A 15296-nucleotide genomic window follows, 5' to 3' on the forward strand; every position below is an offset into this window, starting at 1 on the left:
GTCCACAGTGGAAACTTACAGACCAAGGAGGTGGCTTAGCCTTTTTTTTTTTTTTTTTTTTTTTTTTTTTTTGAAAGGCCCGAGGGTTCTGCTAGGGGCCAAACGGCCGCCTTGAGATAGAGGGATACCCTAGGATAGAGAGAGCTGGGATCTTAGGAAGAAAAGACATTCTGGATTCGTTCTTTGCTTTTGAAATTGCAACTTCATGTGAATACACCAGGCTGTTTATCGACCGCGGTGGGATATCAACGAACAAAGGATGCGGCCAAGTCCATCGCTACCTAAGTGTGGACTCCCGATAACAGAGAAGATACACAGTCCGATGACCAATTCTATTAATAGGTAAACCATACGACAATAAGTTTATAGTTCATCGTTCGGTGTTTCTGGAGAAAGTCGGTGGGGCAGAAATGGCCCGCGTGTGACAGCTGGCTGATGCACTTCGTCCCGCTCCAGCCCAAAGACAGCAATCGCCAGGACCCCTTGACCGAAGGACACTTCTGAAACACTGTTCGGCAGGAGGAGTCCGAGGCCGATCACTGCTTCACTCTTCCTTCTCCTGTCTCGCACCTTTTCCACAACCACTGCGATGCCTGGCCATCATGTACGGACGACCTCAGCCAGATCCCCCATCGCACCCTGAATGGCGACTGCCCCCGCGACGCGGCCAACAGTCGGAAGCACCTCTTCCTCCTCCGCTACCTCGTCCACCGACAACAGGCGGATATACTCCGGCAACGTACGGCCCGATCTCGAACCCTCCTGCAAATGCAGGCACATCGCCCGTGACGGGGCCTGGTGCGGATCCCAGAACCTGGGGTGTCCGATACAACCAGCAACAACATCCGATATATGCTCCGCCGCCGTTGCCGGTAAGTGCATGGAGCCGTGTTGGAGCTGCTCAGCATTCCACAACTGACCGCCCATATCTGAATAGCCTCGGCCATCGAGTACCAACGAGCAACCTTTTGCCTATGGGCAACCGCAACCACAGCCCCTCAACAACAGCATCTCTCCTCCGCCGCCAACCCACGGCGTCGAATCTTTCTCAGATCCGCAGCCCCCATCAACTTCGTTGAACATCCCACCACCCTATACCGAGCATGCAGCTCTAGCTCCAGCTCCAGCTACCATTCCACCCCCGCCCCCCAAAAAACCACAAGGATATCAGTCACCTCCGCCACCCGTTCAACACCCATTGGAGCGGCCTCCACTACTTGCGCAAGGCGCAGGTCCGGCGGCAACACAAGGCTCGTATGGATTTCCCGGCAATACTTCAATCAATACCAATGTTCCCCCAACGGGCCCTTCGGCGCTAGGGCCAGGCACACCCTCCGATTGGGAGCATTTGGGGCCAACGCCAGGTGAATTCGATGATGGCCCTTGGTTTCCACCGAGGAGGCCTCCACCTCCGCCTCTGGCTGAAACTCCCACCTATACCATGCTCCAATCACCAGATTCAATTGCCACTCCACCCGGATACTCAACTGGAATGCCCCCTCCCGCGGCCAGTATTCCAGCAAACGCACCCCTCCTGCCGCGGGTCGACACAGCACAACCACCTCCGAGAGAGGGGTATCAAGGCAATCATTCACAGTGGAATGATTCAATGTCGCCGATCAGCCCTGCAAGTACACATGAAGGGCCTCAGACTGGTCTTCCAACTCGGGTGGATAGCGTCAGCTCTGGTGTCTCTTCCTTTGCAGGTCGTGCCGACAGCATAGACAACGTCATTGATGCCTGGGTGAAGCCGATGTCACCTCCATCACAGCCAGTCCAGCCAGATCTCCCACCTTCCAATTATCGAGCCACTCCGGTCGCGGCCGCTCCGCCAATACAGAGTAGCCCGCCTCCAGCTCAAGATGCTAGGGTACTTTCAAGTCCTGCGCCAGCGACCGCGCAACCCGAAGAGGCTCGGCCAAGCAACGTAGCTCCTAAAGAACCGGATCCGTATGAGGATCTCGACCCTTGGTTCAAATCCTCTTTGACGCGCTATATTGCGATGCTCCGCAAAGAGGCAGTTGCTGACTCAGACGAGGAGCGCTACAAGATCTTCACTGCCTTTACAGCTAAGGAGACGAAGCTTCGTGAAATTCTGTATAACATTGAACACGAACCACAAGATGTCCAGCCCGCTCCTCGCGTCTCTGAGATAACCCAAAAACGGTCGTCTCCTGCCTCAGAGAATGGCAAGCCAGCACTCGAATCGGGTTTAATTCCCGTGGAATCAGAAGAAATCCGGTCTCCAACTACAACTAATACAGATGACGGAAACGATGCTGAGGATACAGCCAGCGAATATAGTGCGGGAGGCCGGCCTACCCTCGCCAAACGAGCTCGTCAAGCCTCTCAATGGACACCCAAACTCTCAACACTTCCATCCGGCGAAGTTCCTACCAGTCGTCTTGTGAAGACTCCTTCAAGGCAGTTTTCACTGGATGACGCTGTCCAAAAACTGAATATTGAGCCGCTCACGACAAATCCCCCACGGCCAATCTATACACCCTTCCAGTATACTGAAGGCCCCCCAGCGTGGCTCAGACAATCTCACTTTTGACCGCCCGGCTTATCAGGCCTACTCTGAGCTTCGGCAAGCTTCCGCCGTGAGTGGACGAATCATGTCCAACGCCCCTCCCCCTATACTTCGATCAAGATCCGACACGCTGCCAGCGTCTCCAGCCCATGACGAACACAATGAGACTTTTCTTGGCCTCATCCGCAACAAGAGCAGCGCTTATAAAACAACAGATCGTCGGGCAACCAGGACAGCCCCATTGCGTCCGGCACCTCTTCGACAAGGGCGACGATCTGATGATCCGGTTGAAGATCTGCGTGCCATGGCTTGGACTCCTCTAGACAAACAATCCGAAAGCTCCTGGCATATCACGACTCGGGAAGAGCTGGACAAGCTCCCAGATGATTTCGCGTACATCCAGGAAACCGTGGATAAATGGGAGAGCTCTGCGCAAGAACGCCGGTCCAAGCTGGAGCGAGAACGTACAGCTCGGCAGGAGGAATCTGAGGCTCAGATCGACGATCTCTTCAATGGCAAGGAAATTGGGTACGGCGACATCTATACACTGGAAGAGGAATTCCGCCAAAGCGAAGCTCGTATTCAGCTGGATGAGGAGAGAGAAGAAGCGGATGATTTCATTGAAAAGGTGTTCAACCTTCTGGACGAGCGATTGAAGAACGAAATTTCAGCTCTCCGCAAATCCTATGAGTCAGCGCTCAATCAACTGGATCGATATCAGAAGGGAAAGAGCTCGCCGGTCGAGCAATGCAGCCCATCAGTGACCATGAAACTGGTCAATGATATTCATAGCAAGCTTGAGATCCGTTTCCAGAAGAGGCTCGAGATTGCCCTGGACTGCGAGCGTCGTCGCAAGAAGGCTGAGCGCCGCCCCCTTGTCTTCATGGGAGACATGGCCAGTCTGCGCAAGCTAGACGGGGACTTTGACCGTATGGAGAAGCGGAACATTCTCGAGGCGGCCAAGGATCGCGACGACCGAGCCAATCTGCTGATGGACTCGTTTGATGACGCGATCCTGCACGGGCTAGGTATGAACCAGAGCCTCCTGGACGAGCTTGCAACCAAAGCAGCCCGGCTAGACCCCACGGCCCTCCGTGCCTCCAACCTGCCGGACTCTGAAGTCGAACAGATCCTCAAGTCCGCGGCGACGTTTGCGACGTCGCTTTGCAAAGATTCGGAGGCGATTCTCCAAAGCTCGGCCATTGCGGAAGTGGCCCTCAACGACGCCGACTACAACGTCTCCGTCGCCGAAGCGCGATATGCCAACTCGGAACCGGATATTTTCCAACGGCTTGAGATGGAGAAGAAGAAAGAAGATGCGATTCTTCGGGCAGATCTAGACACTAAGCTGCAGAGCATCCAAAACGCCCCGCAGGAGATTGAGGCTACCGTGAAACGCTTGCTTGAGGACTTGAAAAAGACACCTAGGCCTGCGGCCCCAGCTCCAGCACCAGCAGTCGTTCCAGCCAAATCTCCAAGTCCACCCGCTGCAGTTGGCCCCGCAGAGGTAATCCCAGGGAACCGACCAGCTGATATGCTACCCTTGGATCTTCGCCCTGCAACTATTACGCCTACGCCTAGTCAGACTCCCCCCTTCAGCTGTGGCGAGTTGGCCTGTGGTAGATCTAGAGGCTAAACATAAAGAGAGGCTGCGCAAAGCACTGGAGGATGCGAAAAGGCGCAATGCAGCCAAGGCCGATCAATAAATTCTCGTTGGTCTTTATGATTGGCATCGGAGTAGCATCTATTGGTAGGACTCACGAAGCGACGAATCTCCTTGTATTTGACATACCCTTCATTCATATATATCTGCTGTGACGGTCGTCGTGGCAGTCTTGATGTTTGTTCACTTCCTCGTTGGATACCCTCCCGTTATCATATACTTTGCGTATTAATGTGATTTGGATATATACATTCTTCTTGTGCATATGAGAGCATACTTCTCTACATACCATCCATCATCCCCTTTCAGGTAGTTGTAGTTGAATTTGTCGAGGTAGCAGAAGTGGGTTCTGCACAGGCCAACAAGTACCTGACAGCAGAACTCCCCAACCGGAGTACTTTTCCCCACGTTACACAGGGCATTTTAGCTATTTTTTTGGTTGTGATTTCCATCTTTCGAATGAGCACAGCAAGAATTTCGAGCAAACATCCAACCGCTCGCTGCAACGCGGTGACGAAACCTCGCATGAAGAGAACGCCAAATCTTTTGATCCTCCAACACGCCACCAACTGTGGCTGCACAGGGAGCAGGGTTCACCAGTCAAGTGATTCGAGTTCTGCGAAGAATCAAACCTGGCACGGACAACCTCGCCAGCCAAATTGAGCGGATGGCCTCATGGAGTGTCTTTTCCACGCCTCGAGATGTGAAGTCATGCAGACAAGGCACAATTTTAGGCGCCCGGCTTCAGTGATTGGCGGCCATGGGGCCAACTCGGGCGATTAGACGCCAGATGCCTGTCGGTCAGCCCTGCTGCGCACGACGCCTACTCTGACCACCGCTCAACAGCTGTCATGGATATGCCCATCCCCTTCTCCCTCGCGAGACAAGCGGGGCATGCACGATGCGGCCCCAGTTATGAGCCAGGGTGGAAAGAAGTCTCTCCAGCCCAAGAGTTAATTCGGACCCAATGCCCACGCTGGCGGGTCCTGCGGTGCTTCACAGTACTTTCTAGGCGTGTTCGGATTCGCTGTGCCCCCTGCACTAGATGACCACATTGATCAGAAACAAAGCTCACGGCACATCGGCCGAAGCAGAAAGTGCGACAGTGCACAGTTCGCCCGCAGGAGCTTCGCTCACCCCACTTATCCTAAACCCCTCCTTGGTGCTGTGCCGCGAGCGCTGCTCGAGATCGGTGATCCTCTGCCAATGAATCAGAGGCGATATGCAAGGTGCCCATACGAATCACCAACTCTTTGTCCACGATCACACTGGAGAATTGATCCTGGGACTTGCGGCGTCTGCAAGCTTGGCTGCGGCCTTACAGGTTACTCCACTTTTTCCCCCGTCATGTTGAGATCCTGGCTGCTTTCATGCTGCACGTTTTGTCTCATTTTGGAAGGAGCTTCGACCACACATTCTTGTTTGAAGATCGATCGATCCCAGGGTCGTCTTGCAGCAAGACCAGAACTTTTGACGTGTGTCCCTACCGCCAAACCCGAGACAATATCGATGTCCAGCGTGCTCTTTCCTTCTTTGGATCACACATTCGATTGGATTATTCATCCTCTAGCACTGGCAATTGTCGAAGTGGACAATGAAGAGCCAACATGAGCCACGACACCATTTGCGGGTCAGATGTGACGCCATGCTAGCGCTCGGAAAGGGGGAAAAAGGTTGGAGACTCCCGGAACCAGTCGACGGCGATCGCAGACTAGCAATTTGGGCCTGCGCCTAAGCGGCGGAGTATTGAGATCGTCGTTAGGCCAAGACTTTGTGATGTGAGTATGCCCATACCACCGACGATGGCTTTTCAATATCGTCGTTTTGTTCCACCTATGTGGTGTCTGCATTTCGATATTCCCCTATCTTCGCTGTGTTGGAGTTGAGAGGCCGGAATCTGTTCGCCAGGTTGGCCCAACGGCGCCGCCGACGCCCACCGGCTCGCAGCCCAACTTGGAGGAACTGTAGAACTGAGGCCCATTCCACCGCGATGAGACTTTAATGCCTCATCAGATGCTGGTCAATCCCAACTCCTGACTTTGCTTGGGGACATCCTTCTGTCGATGGAATGCACCAGCACCAGCACTTCACGGCTCGCGATATTGGTTCCAGTCCACTCGTTCTCCTATCCGCGCTTGTCAGAGCCCAGGCCACCAAGGCCCCAGATCTGTCCATTCCACGAGGATCCAATTATTAGTGCGCGTCTGTGCGCTACGCAATAGTGATGCTGATCCGTCTCTGGACGAGGCCATAGTCAAACGGTTCGGCCTTGTTGAGACATCATCCCTTCGCGGTCATCTTTTCCCATTTACCCTGGTCCCCCTAGACCCCTACCTTAAGCGCCGTTGGAAAATTCCGCAGTTTCTCTGCGTCGAGCTAACGACAATCGAGATCCTCCCGTGTCGTTTAATTTCCATTCTGTTGTGTTTAGTCTTTTTTTCTCTCTTTCTCCCTGGCCCATCATTTCCTTTCCCCCCCTCCTGGTCTCTCGGAAACCCCGTCGCGGTCTTTGTTCAGAATCAGGTTCGGGCTCCCCGTCATGCGCCATCGCGGGAGCACAGCGAGCACAGGAGCGTGCAGACACGGCTTCGGATGACGAAAATCATCGTGGGTAATCGACCTTTGGCCCCTCTTATGCTTATGGGGTTGTTCAGGACCCTCCAGTAACTCCGCCAGTCTCCTCCAACTTATTTAAGGCGGAAGGGCCGTTCCATGGTTCAGTGTACCCGCTTCCGTCCATGGGTCGGAAGAACTCTCAAGTCTCCAGCTTAACTCGAGCATTTTGAGGCTTGTGGTCGAATCCACTGGGCCACTAACGGCAATTACACATCTTGCACTTTCTCCTCTTGCCCCTCCATGATCATTGATTCCAATTTTTTGCTGTTCTCGTCAGCCTCTTCCTACTCTCCCCCTTGTTAGCCTCGATCGGCCATGGCACCCCCGACGAGACAATTCGACAGGCTTTCAATCGGTCAGAGTATGCCTGAAACTCGTGTCCAGTCGTCACGGACCGCTCGCGTAGCGGGGCGGCCTGATCCTTCCGACAACGACGACGACAGTGGGAACCAAGAGGACGACAACTCTCCTGTAGAGAGTTCGAGCGATGAGGAAGAAAACGAGGACGAGGAAGAGGAAGAATCTACTCGCGCGTCCACTGTCCGGACGCGATCTGGGATCACGTATGATTTGAGCCACCTAGATACCGAATCCGAGGCCAAGGCATTACTAGGCTTGACGGGCCAATTCGAAGTCGTCAATTGCGGTACCTCGTCCTCTGGCTATGAATTCCAGCTTCTCGATCGACCGCGAGTGCACATTGGACCAGGTCCGCCTACTTGTACCTGCACAACGTTCCAAAGTCGGCCGGGGGTGGCCTGTCACCACATCTTTGTAAGTGGGAAATGCAATTTTCGAGGACAGAACCAACGAGTAGGCCAAGACCTAGTTGCTGATTAATTCCTTTTTACAGTGGCTCCTTGATCAGCTCCATGGTTGCTTCCTCACTGATCCTGCCTCGACGGAGTTAGCTCTTTCGCACGATGGCCGCCCCCGTGTGCGTCCGCGCATTGAGGACCTTCTAAACGGCCAGCTTGAAGCGGTAGCGGACCAAATGAACTGGCCGTACCTTCGGGTCGAAGGCGACGGGAGGAGTACAGGTATGACGCGTGCCGAAAAGGTGCGAGACGTCCTCTCTGCATTCAGTCCGAAGGTCCTACCTGAGGATTTCCGCCAGGATTTGGTCGAAACAACTGCGCAAACGCGAACTCCGGAACAATGCGTGGTTCAGGGTGATTTCGAAGCGACTATCTTCCGGCTTGCGGTTCACGATGAAAGCGTTTTCACGAGCATGTGCAAGGCAATGCCTTCTGGCGCCTGCGCGGCGATCTACTTTGACAAGGTCCAGGAGCAGTTGCGTCGACTGCTGGCCAATTTTGACCGGTACTGTGCGACAGGGGAACAGCCTGTAGACTCGAGCAGCCCTGGAAGAGGAACACTTGAGGTGGACGAAGTTGTTGGGCAGCTACGCCGTTCGGTCTCTCGTATACACGCGAACATTGCCCTCCGTGCGCCCTATGGTTCCGAAGGTGCTGCAAAGGCACTCGTCTCTATTCTCGAAGCAATTGCCACGCGCAACAAAGATCCTTTGGAGGGCAATACATGGGGCCGAGCTTCCTTCCACGGTGAGGATGAGGATCAGCGCAATCTATACCATTTGCTCATTGGGTCTGAGGATATGGATCTGGATCCTGACGCAGAGCTGTTCGTGATCGATGCGCTGTGTGCCCTTCCTCCGACGGATCTTGCACAGTATATCCACAAGCTGCTGGAAATTCGGAGCAAGATTGAGGTCAATCGTGCGCCGAAGCAGTTTCTCATCCGGCTTGGGGCTTTAATTCGACAAGCTGAGTCGGCCCGCGTAGGTGCAGCATCAGCCTCTGGACAGAAGCGACCGGCAGCTGGGAACTCGGGCGGTTATTCGAAACGGAGTCGCTAGGCTTGTGCTTGGATTATCATCAGTACGAGCGGTCTACTGCTTCTGTATCATCGGATCTACATTTCCCTATGTTACTGTTTCCGTCTTTCATTTTGTCATGTTTGGGCGGCCGTCGTGTTCATTCTTTCCAATACCCCCTGCATTTTTTTGGTCACCAGCGAGCCCATAAACTCACCTTGTTCCTTTATCCTGTCATTCATTGATAGTTGACTTGTATGCTGTTCTCATCTACTACGGTTTCGAAGTCTCTTGGATATACTACTGGAGGGTGGCTCACATCTCACTTTCTGCATAGCATCTCAACCCAGCAATCCATTCATTCATGATCTCATCATTTCCATGGCCAACAGACCTCACGCCCTTCGATCTGATCCGATTTTCTTTTCTCTGGTCAGTCTACATCCTCATGACACCAGGTCAGCTGTAGCATGGCGTCATACGAACCCAATACTGCGGCCTTGGGATTCCGCGTCTACGGATTTGAGCACAGGCCGGACGTGTCACTTGCGCGCCAATCTGTGGTAGTAGCCCGATCTGACGATGTAAACCATGGTTCGATACTGAGGTTTCGGTGGTCAGACCCACTCGCACATGGTTGGGCCCAGTATTTGATGAACGAACGCGAGACCATAAAGGGGTCGCAATGATCTTCAAATTCTTCAGTCCTTGCTTAAAGTCCAGGTTATCATTTAAACTTACTCGCGATCTACTGTATGTAGAAAAGAGTCACGGTCACTTCGGCTATACACTCTACGGCACTAGTAAAAGCTGTGGAGTTGCGGCGGAGCAGCTCGGCACTGTACGGAGCATCGAGAGCAGGAAGGAAAAAGTTAAACATAGTCCCCATGGCGCGCTCCCCATTACCTAAAAGCCTCCCCCCTGTCGCTGTGCTCAAAGGAGACTGGCTCCGGGTGGTGCTTACAGTCTACATATACCAAATTCTTACCTACAATGCTAGATACACCCTCGCTTACAACCTCCGGTATTTGGCTTGCGTGTCTCGGAAAACCCGTGCGAATTGCCAGGAATAGCACCTGTGAGCCATCCCTATTATTATGGTATTCCTACTTGAACGGGCGGCTTGGCTACGTGTCCACCGTCCATCAACAATGACATTGTTTGTCGGCGTCGAGGGCGTCGGGTCCGTACCGATTTTGAGGTGTAGAATGACTGCAGACTAACTTGACTGGAGTCTTTAACACAGTTAGTGGACCGTGCTTTTGCCCAGAAGGGCTAATCTATGTGGATTTACACTGGGGACTGGTTTCATTAGTGTCCTTTTGGCGGTGGAGACCCTATTGAGTGGAATTTCCCTTCATGATTGCTTCGGCTTTTACTCCGGGATATTCAATTCAATTTGAGTTTTTGTTGATTGGAATTGTAGATAGGGGAAACTCCGACGGATATTTTCTGAATGTTTTGGTCAATATTGTGGAATGATTGGGAACAACCGTTTGTGGATTTGTCTTGTCCAAAAATAGCTAATCTGTCCCGAAGCATAAACCAATATTCGCATCCAACTCAGTAACTAACCCCTGATATCATTTAGCCTTGCCCCCTTGGTTCTTGCCTTCGTCGAGGTACGATGAGAAAAGAGTACTGTCGAACCAGGGCTGAAAAGTGAGGATTTTCCGATACGCCTCGGTCTGCTCATCTGGAGGTACCAAGGATTCAAAAAATGCTCTCTCTCGGAGGAAGCTATTCTCCCGACCTTGAGGCAAAACCAAGTTCCAGTCAACACACTGCTGGTAGAGACTCTGCCAGAGTTGAATATAGTTCTGCACATCAGGTAAAGCTCCAAGGTTTTGAAGTGCGCTCCAATCGGCTTGCAGCTTTTTGAGTGTCGCGCGTGGTGGATGATCAAAGATGCCCGAGAGAATCTTCAACTGCTCATAAGGCTGGCCGTGTACATCCTGCACGAGAGATCTGTATTCGCTGGAGATTGTTTCCAATATCTCATTTGAGAGATCTTCAAGGGCTTGTTTCTTCTGTTGATAGGTAGCCAGCTCGGCCTTGTACTTCGAAGCAAGAGAATGGAGATTGGTGAAATCGGATAAATCAAGATCGACCAGGGATTCTGCTAGAGATCGAACGGATCGAATCGTCGGCTCTTCTGGCTCTTTCAGGCATGGCAGATCTGCTCTCTCCGTTGCTGGGTTGCAATACTGCCATATGTCAGATCGCTTGGCGACTTCTTCGATGTGACTCTTCCATGAGCGCCAATCATCGCCTGACCAAAGAAAATGCGAACTCAGTGTCCCTTTGCGAGAGTTGACGTCCCGTTTTTGTGTCATTTTTGATAGGATCAAGGTCTTGCTGAAACTTCGGATGCGGAATTGATGAGGAATTTCCGAGTTCCTGCGCATTTATCATCGGCGTCCATGAAAACGTCATGTTGAGGTCCTCTCCGACTATTATCTGGACATTTGCTTGTGAAAGTGTCCCAGAGAAGTCAAGTCCACGGTGTCAGCTACGGTACGACTCTGCTATTTGGCTCAGTCATTGAGAGTGGCCGGGAATTTCCGGATTATTCATTAACTCGCATTAAGTCCAATGTCTCGTATGTGTTGCGGCCAACTTGATGGAGGAATTAGACCAAACACCAGGCTTGCTCATAAGTTTCATTAAGGCTTCGACAAAAGCAATATCATTCTTTTGATCTGCAAATAATTGTTAAGTACATTTCTTGGCCATCAGTCACTAGCTAGTATTAAACGTTTCCTGCTTCAACTTCCACCTCAAATGCACAGATTGTCCATCTAAGCAAGAATAAGCAAATACCTTACTACAGGAGCCAGGAGTCGACCGCGCCTTCGCCTTCATCATCTGAATGAGCCACTGCATCGCTAGTCCACGAAATATCGTCATTTTCATCCTCATTTTGGCTCTTGTCGTCGATCTCTGTGTTGGCCGCTGGCCATGTGGCCAAGCCAATCGTGTCCTCCTTTTCCATTTTCCAACCGTAGGGCTCAGGATGTACAAACCATCTCTGGAAGTACAAAGGTTTCCACATTGTAGCTTGGTCCTGAGAATCCAACAAGCTTTTACCCAGAGCTTGTTCTTGAGAGCTCTTTACCATTTTCATGTCAAGACATTTCTCGAAGAGGGCTTTCCAGCGAGTCAAATACTCCTGGATCTGTGGAGACTCTGCCAGTTGCTGGAGCGCGTCCCATTCTGAGGCTGCCTCATTAATTTCGTCAGGGGAAGGGCCGCTGAAAGCCTTAGAGAGCGCCGTTAGTTTATCGTATGGCGTCGACCCCACAAGATATGTCTGGAATTTCTTAGAAACGGAGGCATGGATGAGTACACCGATCGCTTCAATAGCTTTTCTTTTCCTGTCAAGCTCATCCCTCTTCTCTCTGTACTCTTTGACCAGTGACCGAAATTTCTGGAAATCCGCATCATCGAGGTCAGTGATTGACCATGCATCTTCGCGGACTGTTCTGAAGGTAGGCTCAGAAAGATTTGCCGTCTGTTCCAAATATTCGTCTTCTGTGTTGGCTGGATCGCAATATTCCCAAACCCCACAGATCTTGGAGGTCTTTTCGATGTAATCTTTCCAAGTAGGCCAGTCACTACGTGACTGCAGTTGAGGGACTGGTATGTTATTGATGAGTTTGTATGGTAGTTTGTCTTCAGATGCAGACATTTTGAAGGTGGATTTGGTGTTTTTCAAGGGATTTGATGTCAGTAGTGGATATCTGAGCAGGGATGAGTGAGTGTGAAAAAGATGAGTCTGAGTCTGCTGTGACTCCTTTTTCATTTGGATCATAGCGTAATGATGAGGTTGTAGCTTAGACTTGTTGTACCAAGTATGGCAAAGTGCTTTCCTAATTTGGACAGGTTAAGTCCCTAACGGGCAGGGCCGACACAACTTCGTTCGGTCTGAACCAATGGTCCGGTCGAAAGCTAAATTTGGCCATCGTGATATTATACAGTATGCTATTACTCTGGTAGCGGGGTCTCGCCGAGAATAAAACGAGTCAGGTCTAGCTTGATAGGACTTGATATCACAGTCTGTCCAGTGGGCATGCGGCACAGAGAGTAATGAAAGTTCAAAATATAGGACATTAACAATTTCAGGCCAATTTCGTTTTTGCATTCGTCTTGCTCATTATTCTCAAGTCTATTTTGATCGCGAGGTTGGGCAACAAAAATCCGTCTCGGTGAGTGCGACCTATCGTGACTTTAGTAACTTCTATCGTCCGAAACCCCAACAAAACGCACAGCATCCCATCAATATCTCAGTTCTTTCCCTTGGGACTAATAACCACTCTTTGTGCCTCAAGGCTACTACTGTCTGTTTGCTCATCCACCTCGATCGTATCAGACTGGTTCCAATTGCCAAAAACCGCGAGACACGTAAATGGGATTGTAAAAGCCCATAATGAGAATCCCAATATCATCTGGTTCAAGTTGGGCCAATGAGTTGCACCAACGGCATAGGCAATCGTACTACCGATAGATTCCCATGATCTGAGGATGCCGGTGGTCCTCGCAATATCACCCTCTCCCTGTGCGCCTTTGATCTCGGCCATCAACCAATAGATGTAGGTCTGCAACACCTCGTAAAAGAATTTGAAGAACATGTAGACTGCAAAAGCCGAGTTGAAGAAGGGGCCATCACCGAGGTTGAAGGCGGGTGGTTCTACCATGCGAGAGAGCTTGGTCTGAGTAACAGCATTCCATATCCAAGCAGCTGTAACAAAGATGAGCACAAAGATATACACTCCTTTTGATCTGGTTTCTCGAGAAAAGTATTTCAGATCCAGGATTATACCCGTCGTCACATTAGCCGTGGCTCCAACCACTGCTGTGAGGAAAGATGCGAGGGCTCTAGAGCGGACGGTGAAATACGCTAGTTTTTTCGTTAGTTTTGCGGCTCATGCTGAAATCGAGTACTTGCAGAAGTCATACTTGTTAAATAATTTCCTTGGTAAGTTGTACCAAACTGCCCCGCGAGGAAGACTGGAATAAGCAGCAACATGTACTTATTGGTGAGTTGCTTCCAAATAGCGCGAGATTCAATACTCAGACTGGTTTTCTTCATGTAAGGTATCTTGGTGCCATTTCGTCTAACCACGTTTTGTGGCTGTGATAATAACAATGCGAATGGGGCTCCTAGAGAAGAAATTGCAACGAGCCCTAGGTATGTTGTGTAGGTGACCTTGCCGGCGTGGGAAGTGTTGATATTGAGAGCGAGGGAAATTGCGCCGCCAACTAGGGGTCCCATTTGTCGGATGCCCATCCAGATTGCAACGTAGCTAATACCAAAGTCAGTTAAATGGCGACAGTCAGACTATTGGGAGTGTTCAACTTACCGACCTCTTCTCTCCTCTTCCGGATATCCCACGGCAATAGCAGCTTCACTAGCCCATAGAAGAGATGCGCCAACACCACATAGCGCGGCTCCTAGCAAGAGAAACCACTGATTTCCATATCGATTATTACAGTATAGACCAGCCGCATAAGGAGTGTAGAATGCTGCCCCGAGGAACAACGTCCATTTGGCAGTGATCTTGTTCGTGACACCACCAGCAAGAAAACAACCTACTGACATAAGTCCGTAGGTCAATGCATTGGCGGCGTTGTTCAAGAAAGGCTGCACTAAATATTAGCAGTGTTCAAGAGAGAATTAAGCCTTTAAAGTCTTCCTTACGCTGGCATTGCCTCCTGCTCCGAGGTTGTTCAGGGCAGTCCAGATACCAGGCTCGCAAAAAGCGACCAAACCCACAATGATAATCTGAAACAGACACGATCGATAGAACTGAGATATCCGATCAAAGGCCATGGCGGATACAAAACGCTCGTTTGCGCGCTCTGAAGTCAGGCACGATCACTGCTTGCCATGGTTTCCAGGACTATACCTCCGATTTTATAAGGAAGTGGGATATGACCAAAAGGAGCACGCCAGGACCCATTTTGATCGCGATATCATAGTTTGATCCTCTCGTGTCTTGCTAAAAAACCGAGATTTTAAGACGGACTCTGTCCGATAATACCCAGGCTAAACGTGGGGGGGGCTTGTCCTGAATGCCTAGGCATAGAAGCACGCAATACTCCACATTTATGATATATTTGATAGGCGTATCCAAGATTTACAAGCTCAATCAACAGCTCTTCATAATGTCTGTATGCATTTCTACGTATTTGGAGATATGTGTTCGTCATAGCTACCTTCAAATTGAACATATGCCCGTCAGTTGGTCATTCAGTTTTGCACGGATAGTGTACGGTCAGGAAACTAGCCTCAGTATTAGCGAACTCATGATTAGTATCAACCAATCCAGAATCATTCAGTAGTCTAAAAGCTCATCGTTCCCTCTGCCTTGTTACTTAACTGAGATAATATTGACAAGGAGTTTATTCACCACGTTCTGGAGGCAATGGACCTGGGGAGTTGCGAGCTGCGGAGAGATTTTGCTACTCATTGAGGACCCACACATGCCGAGACCTGCTAATGCTGCACCCTGGACTACGCCATTTTGAATAAGGAAATTGAAATGTGATCAGTGTTTAGCTACTACGGATTTCTCTCGGGCGAGAAGGATTCCTCCATTTCTCGATGCACTTGCATCATCTGAACGGCCACTTCTCCCACAGTC

At 50.9% G+C, this 15296-nt stretch overlaps 5 protein-coding genes across 5 annotated transcripts; 2 read left to right on the plus strand and 3 right to left on the minus strand.

The window, feature by feature from the left end:
• Positions 1 to 602: 602 nt before the first annotated feature.
• Positions 603 to 4239, plus strand: N7458_006360 (uncharacterized protein; the record flags this gene model as incomplete). The annotated part of the gene is given in 4 exon segments (XM_056909742.1): positions 603 to 872; positions 938 to 2427; positions 2513 to 4113; positions 4133 to 4239. The coding sequence occupies 4 exon segments, from the start codon at positions 603 to 605 to the stop codon at positions 4237 to 4239; spliced, it is 3468 nt and encodes a 1155-aa protein (XP_056765446.1).
• Positions 4240 to 7127: 2888 nt separating this feature from the next.
• On the plus strand, positions 7128 to 8691 carry N7458_006361 (uncharacterized protein; the record flags this gene model as incomplete). Its single annotated transcript, XM_056909743.1, has 2 exons — positions 7128 to 7586; positions 7666 to 8691. 2 exons carry the CDS (start codon positions 7128 to 7130, stop codon positions 8689 to 8691), a joined length of 1485 nt encoding a protein of 494 aa, XP_056765447.1.
• A 1541-nt stretch (positions 8692 to 10232) lies between these two features.
• N7458_006362 (uncharacterized protein) lies at positions 10233 to 10985 on the minus strand (the record flags this gene model as incomplete). Its single annotated transcript, XM_056909744.1, has 1 exon — positions 10233 to 10985. The coding sequence occupies one exon, from the start codon at positions 10983 to 10985 to the stop codon at positions 10233 to 10235; it is 753 nt and encodes a 250-aa protein (XP_056765448.1).
• A 491-nt stretch (positions 10986 to 11476) lies between these two features.
• N7458_006363 (uncharacterized protein) lies at positions 11477 to 12340 on the minus strand (the record flags this gene model as incomplete). Its single annotated transcript, XM_056909745.1, has 1 exon — positions 11477 to 12340. One exon carries the CDS (start codon positions 12338 to 12340, stop codon positions 11477 to 11479), a length of 864 nt encoding a protein of 287 aa, XP_056765449.1.
• Positions 12341 to 12935: 595 nt separating this feature from the next.
• On the minus strand, positions 12936 to 14482 carry N7458_006364 (uncharacterized protein; the record flags this gene model as incomplete). Its single annotated transcript, XM_056909746.1, has 4 exons — positions 12936 to 13549; positions 13609 to 13955; positions 14013 to 14293; positions 14351 to 14482. The coding sequence occupies 4 exons, from the start codon at positions 14480 to 14482 to the stop codon at positions 12936 to 12938; spliced, it is 1374 nt and encodes a 457-aa protein (XP_056765450.1).
• Between the last annotated feature and the right edge of the window lie 814 nt (positions 14483 to 15296).

This window comes from Penicillium daleae (genome assembly GCF_028827525.1).
Source record: "Penicillium daleae strain IBT 16125 chromosome Unknown utg000006l_segment0_segment0, whole genome shotgun sequence".
NCBI lineage: Eukaryota > Fungi > Ascomycota > Eurotiomycetes > Eurotiales > Aspergillaceae > Penicillium > Penicillium daleae.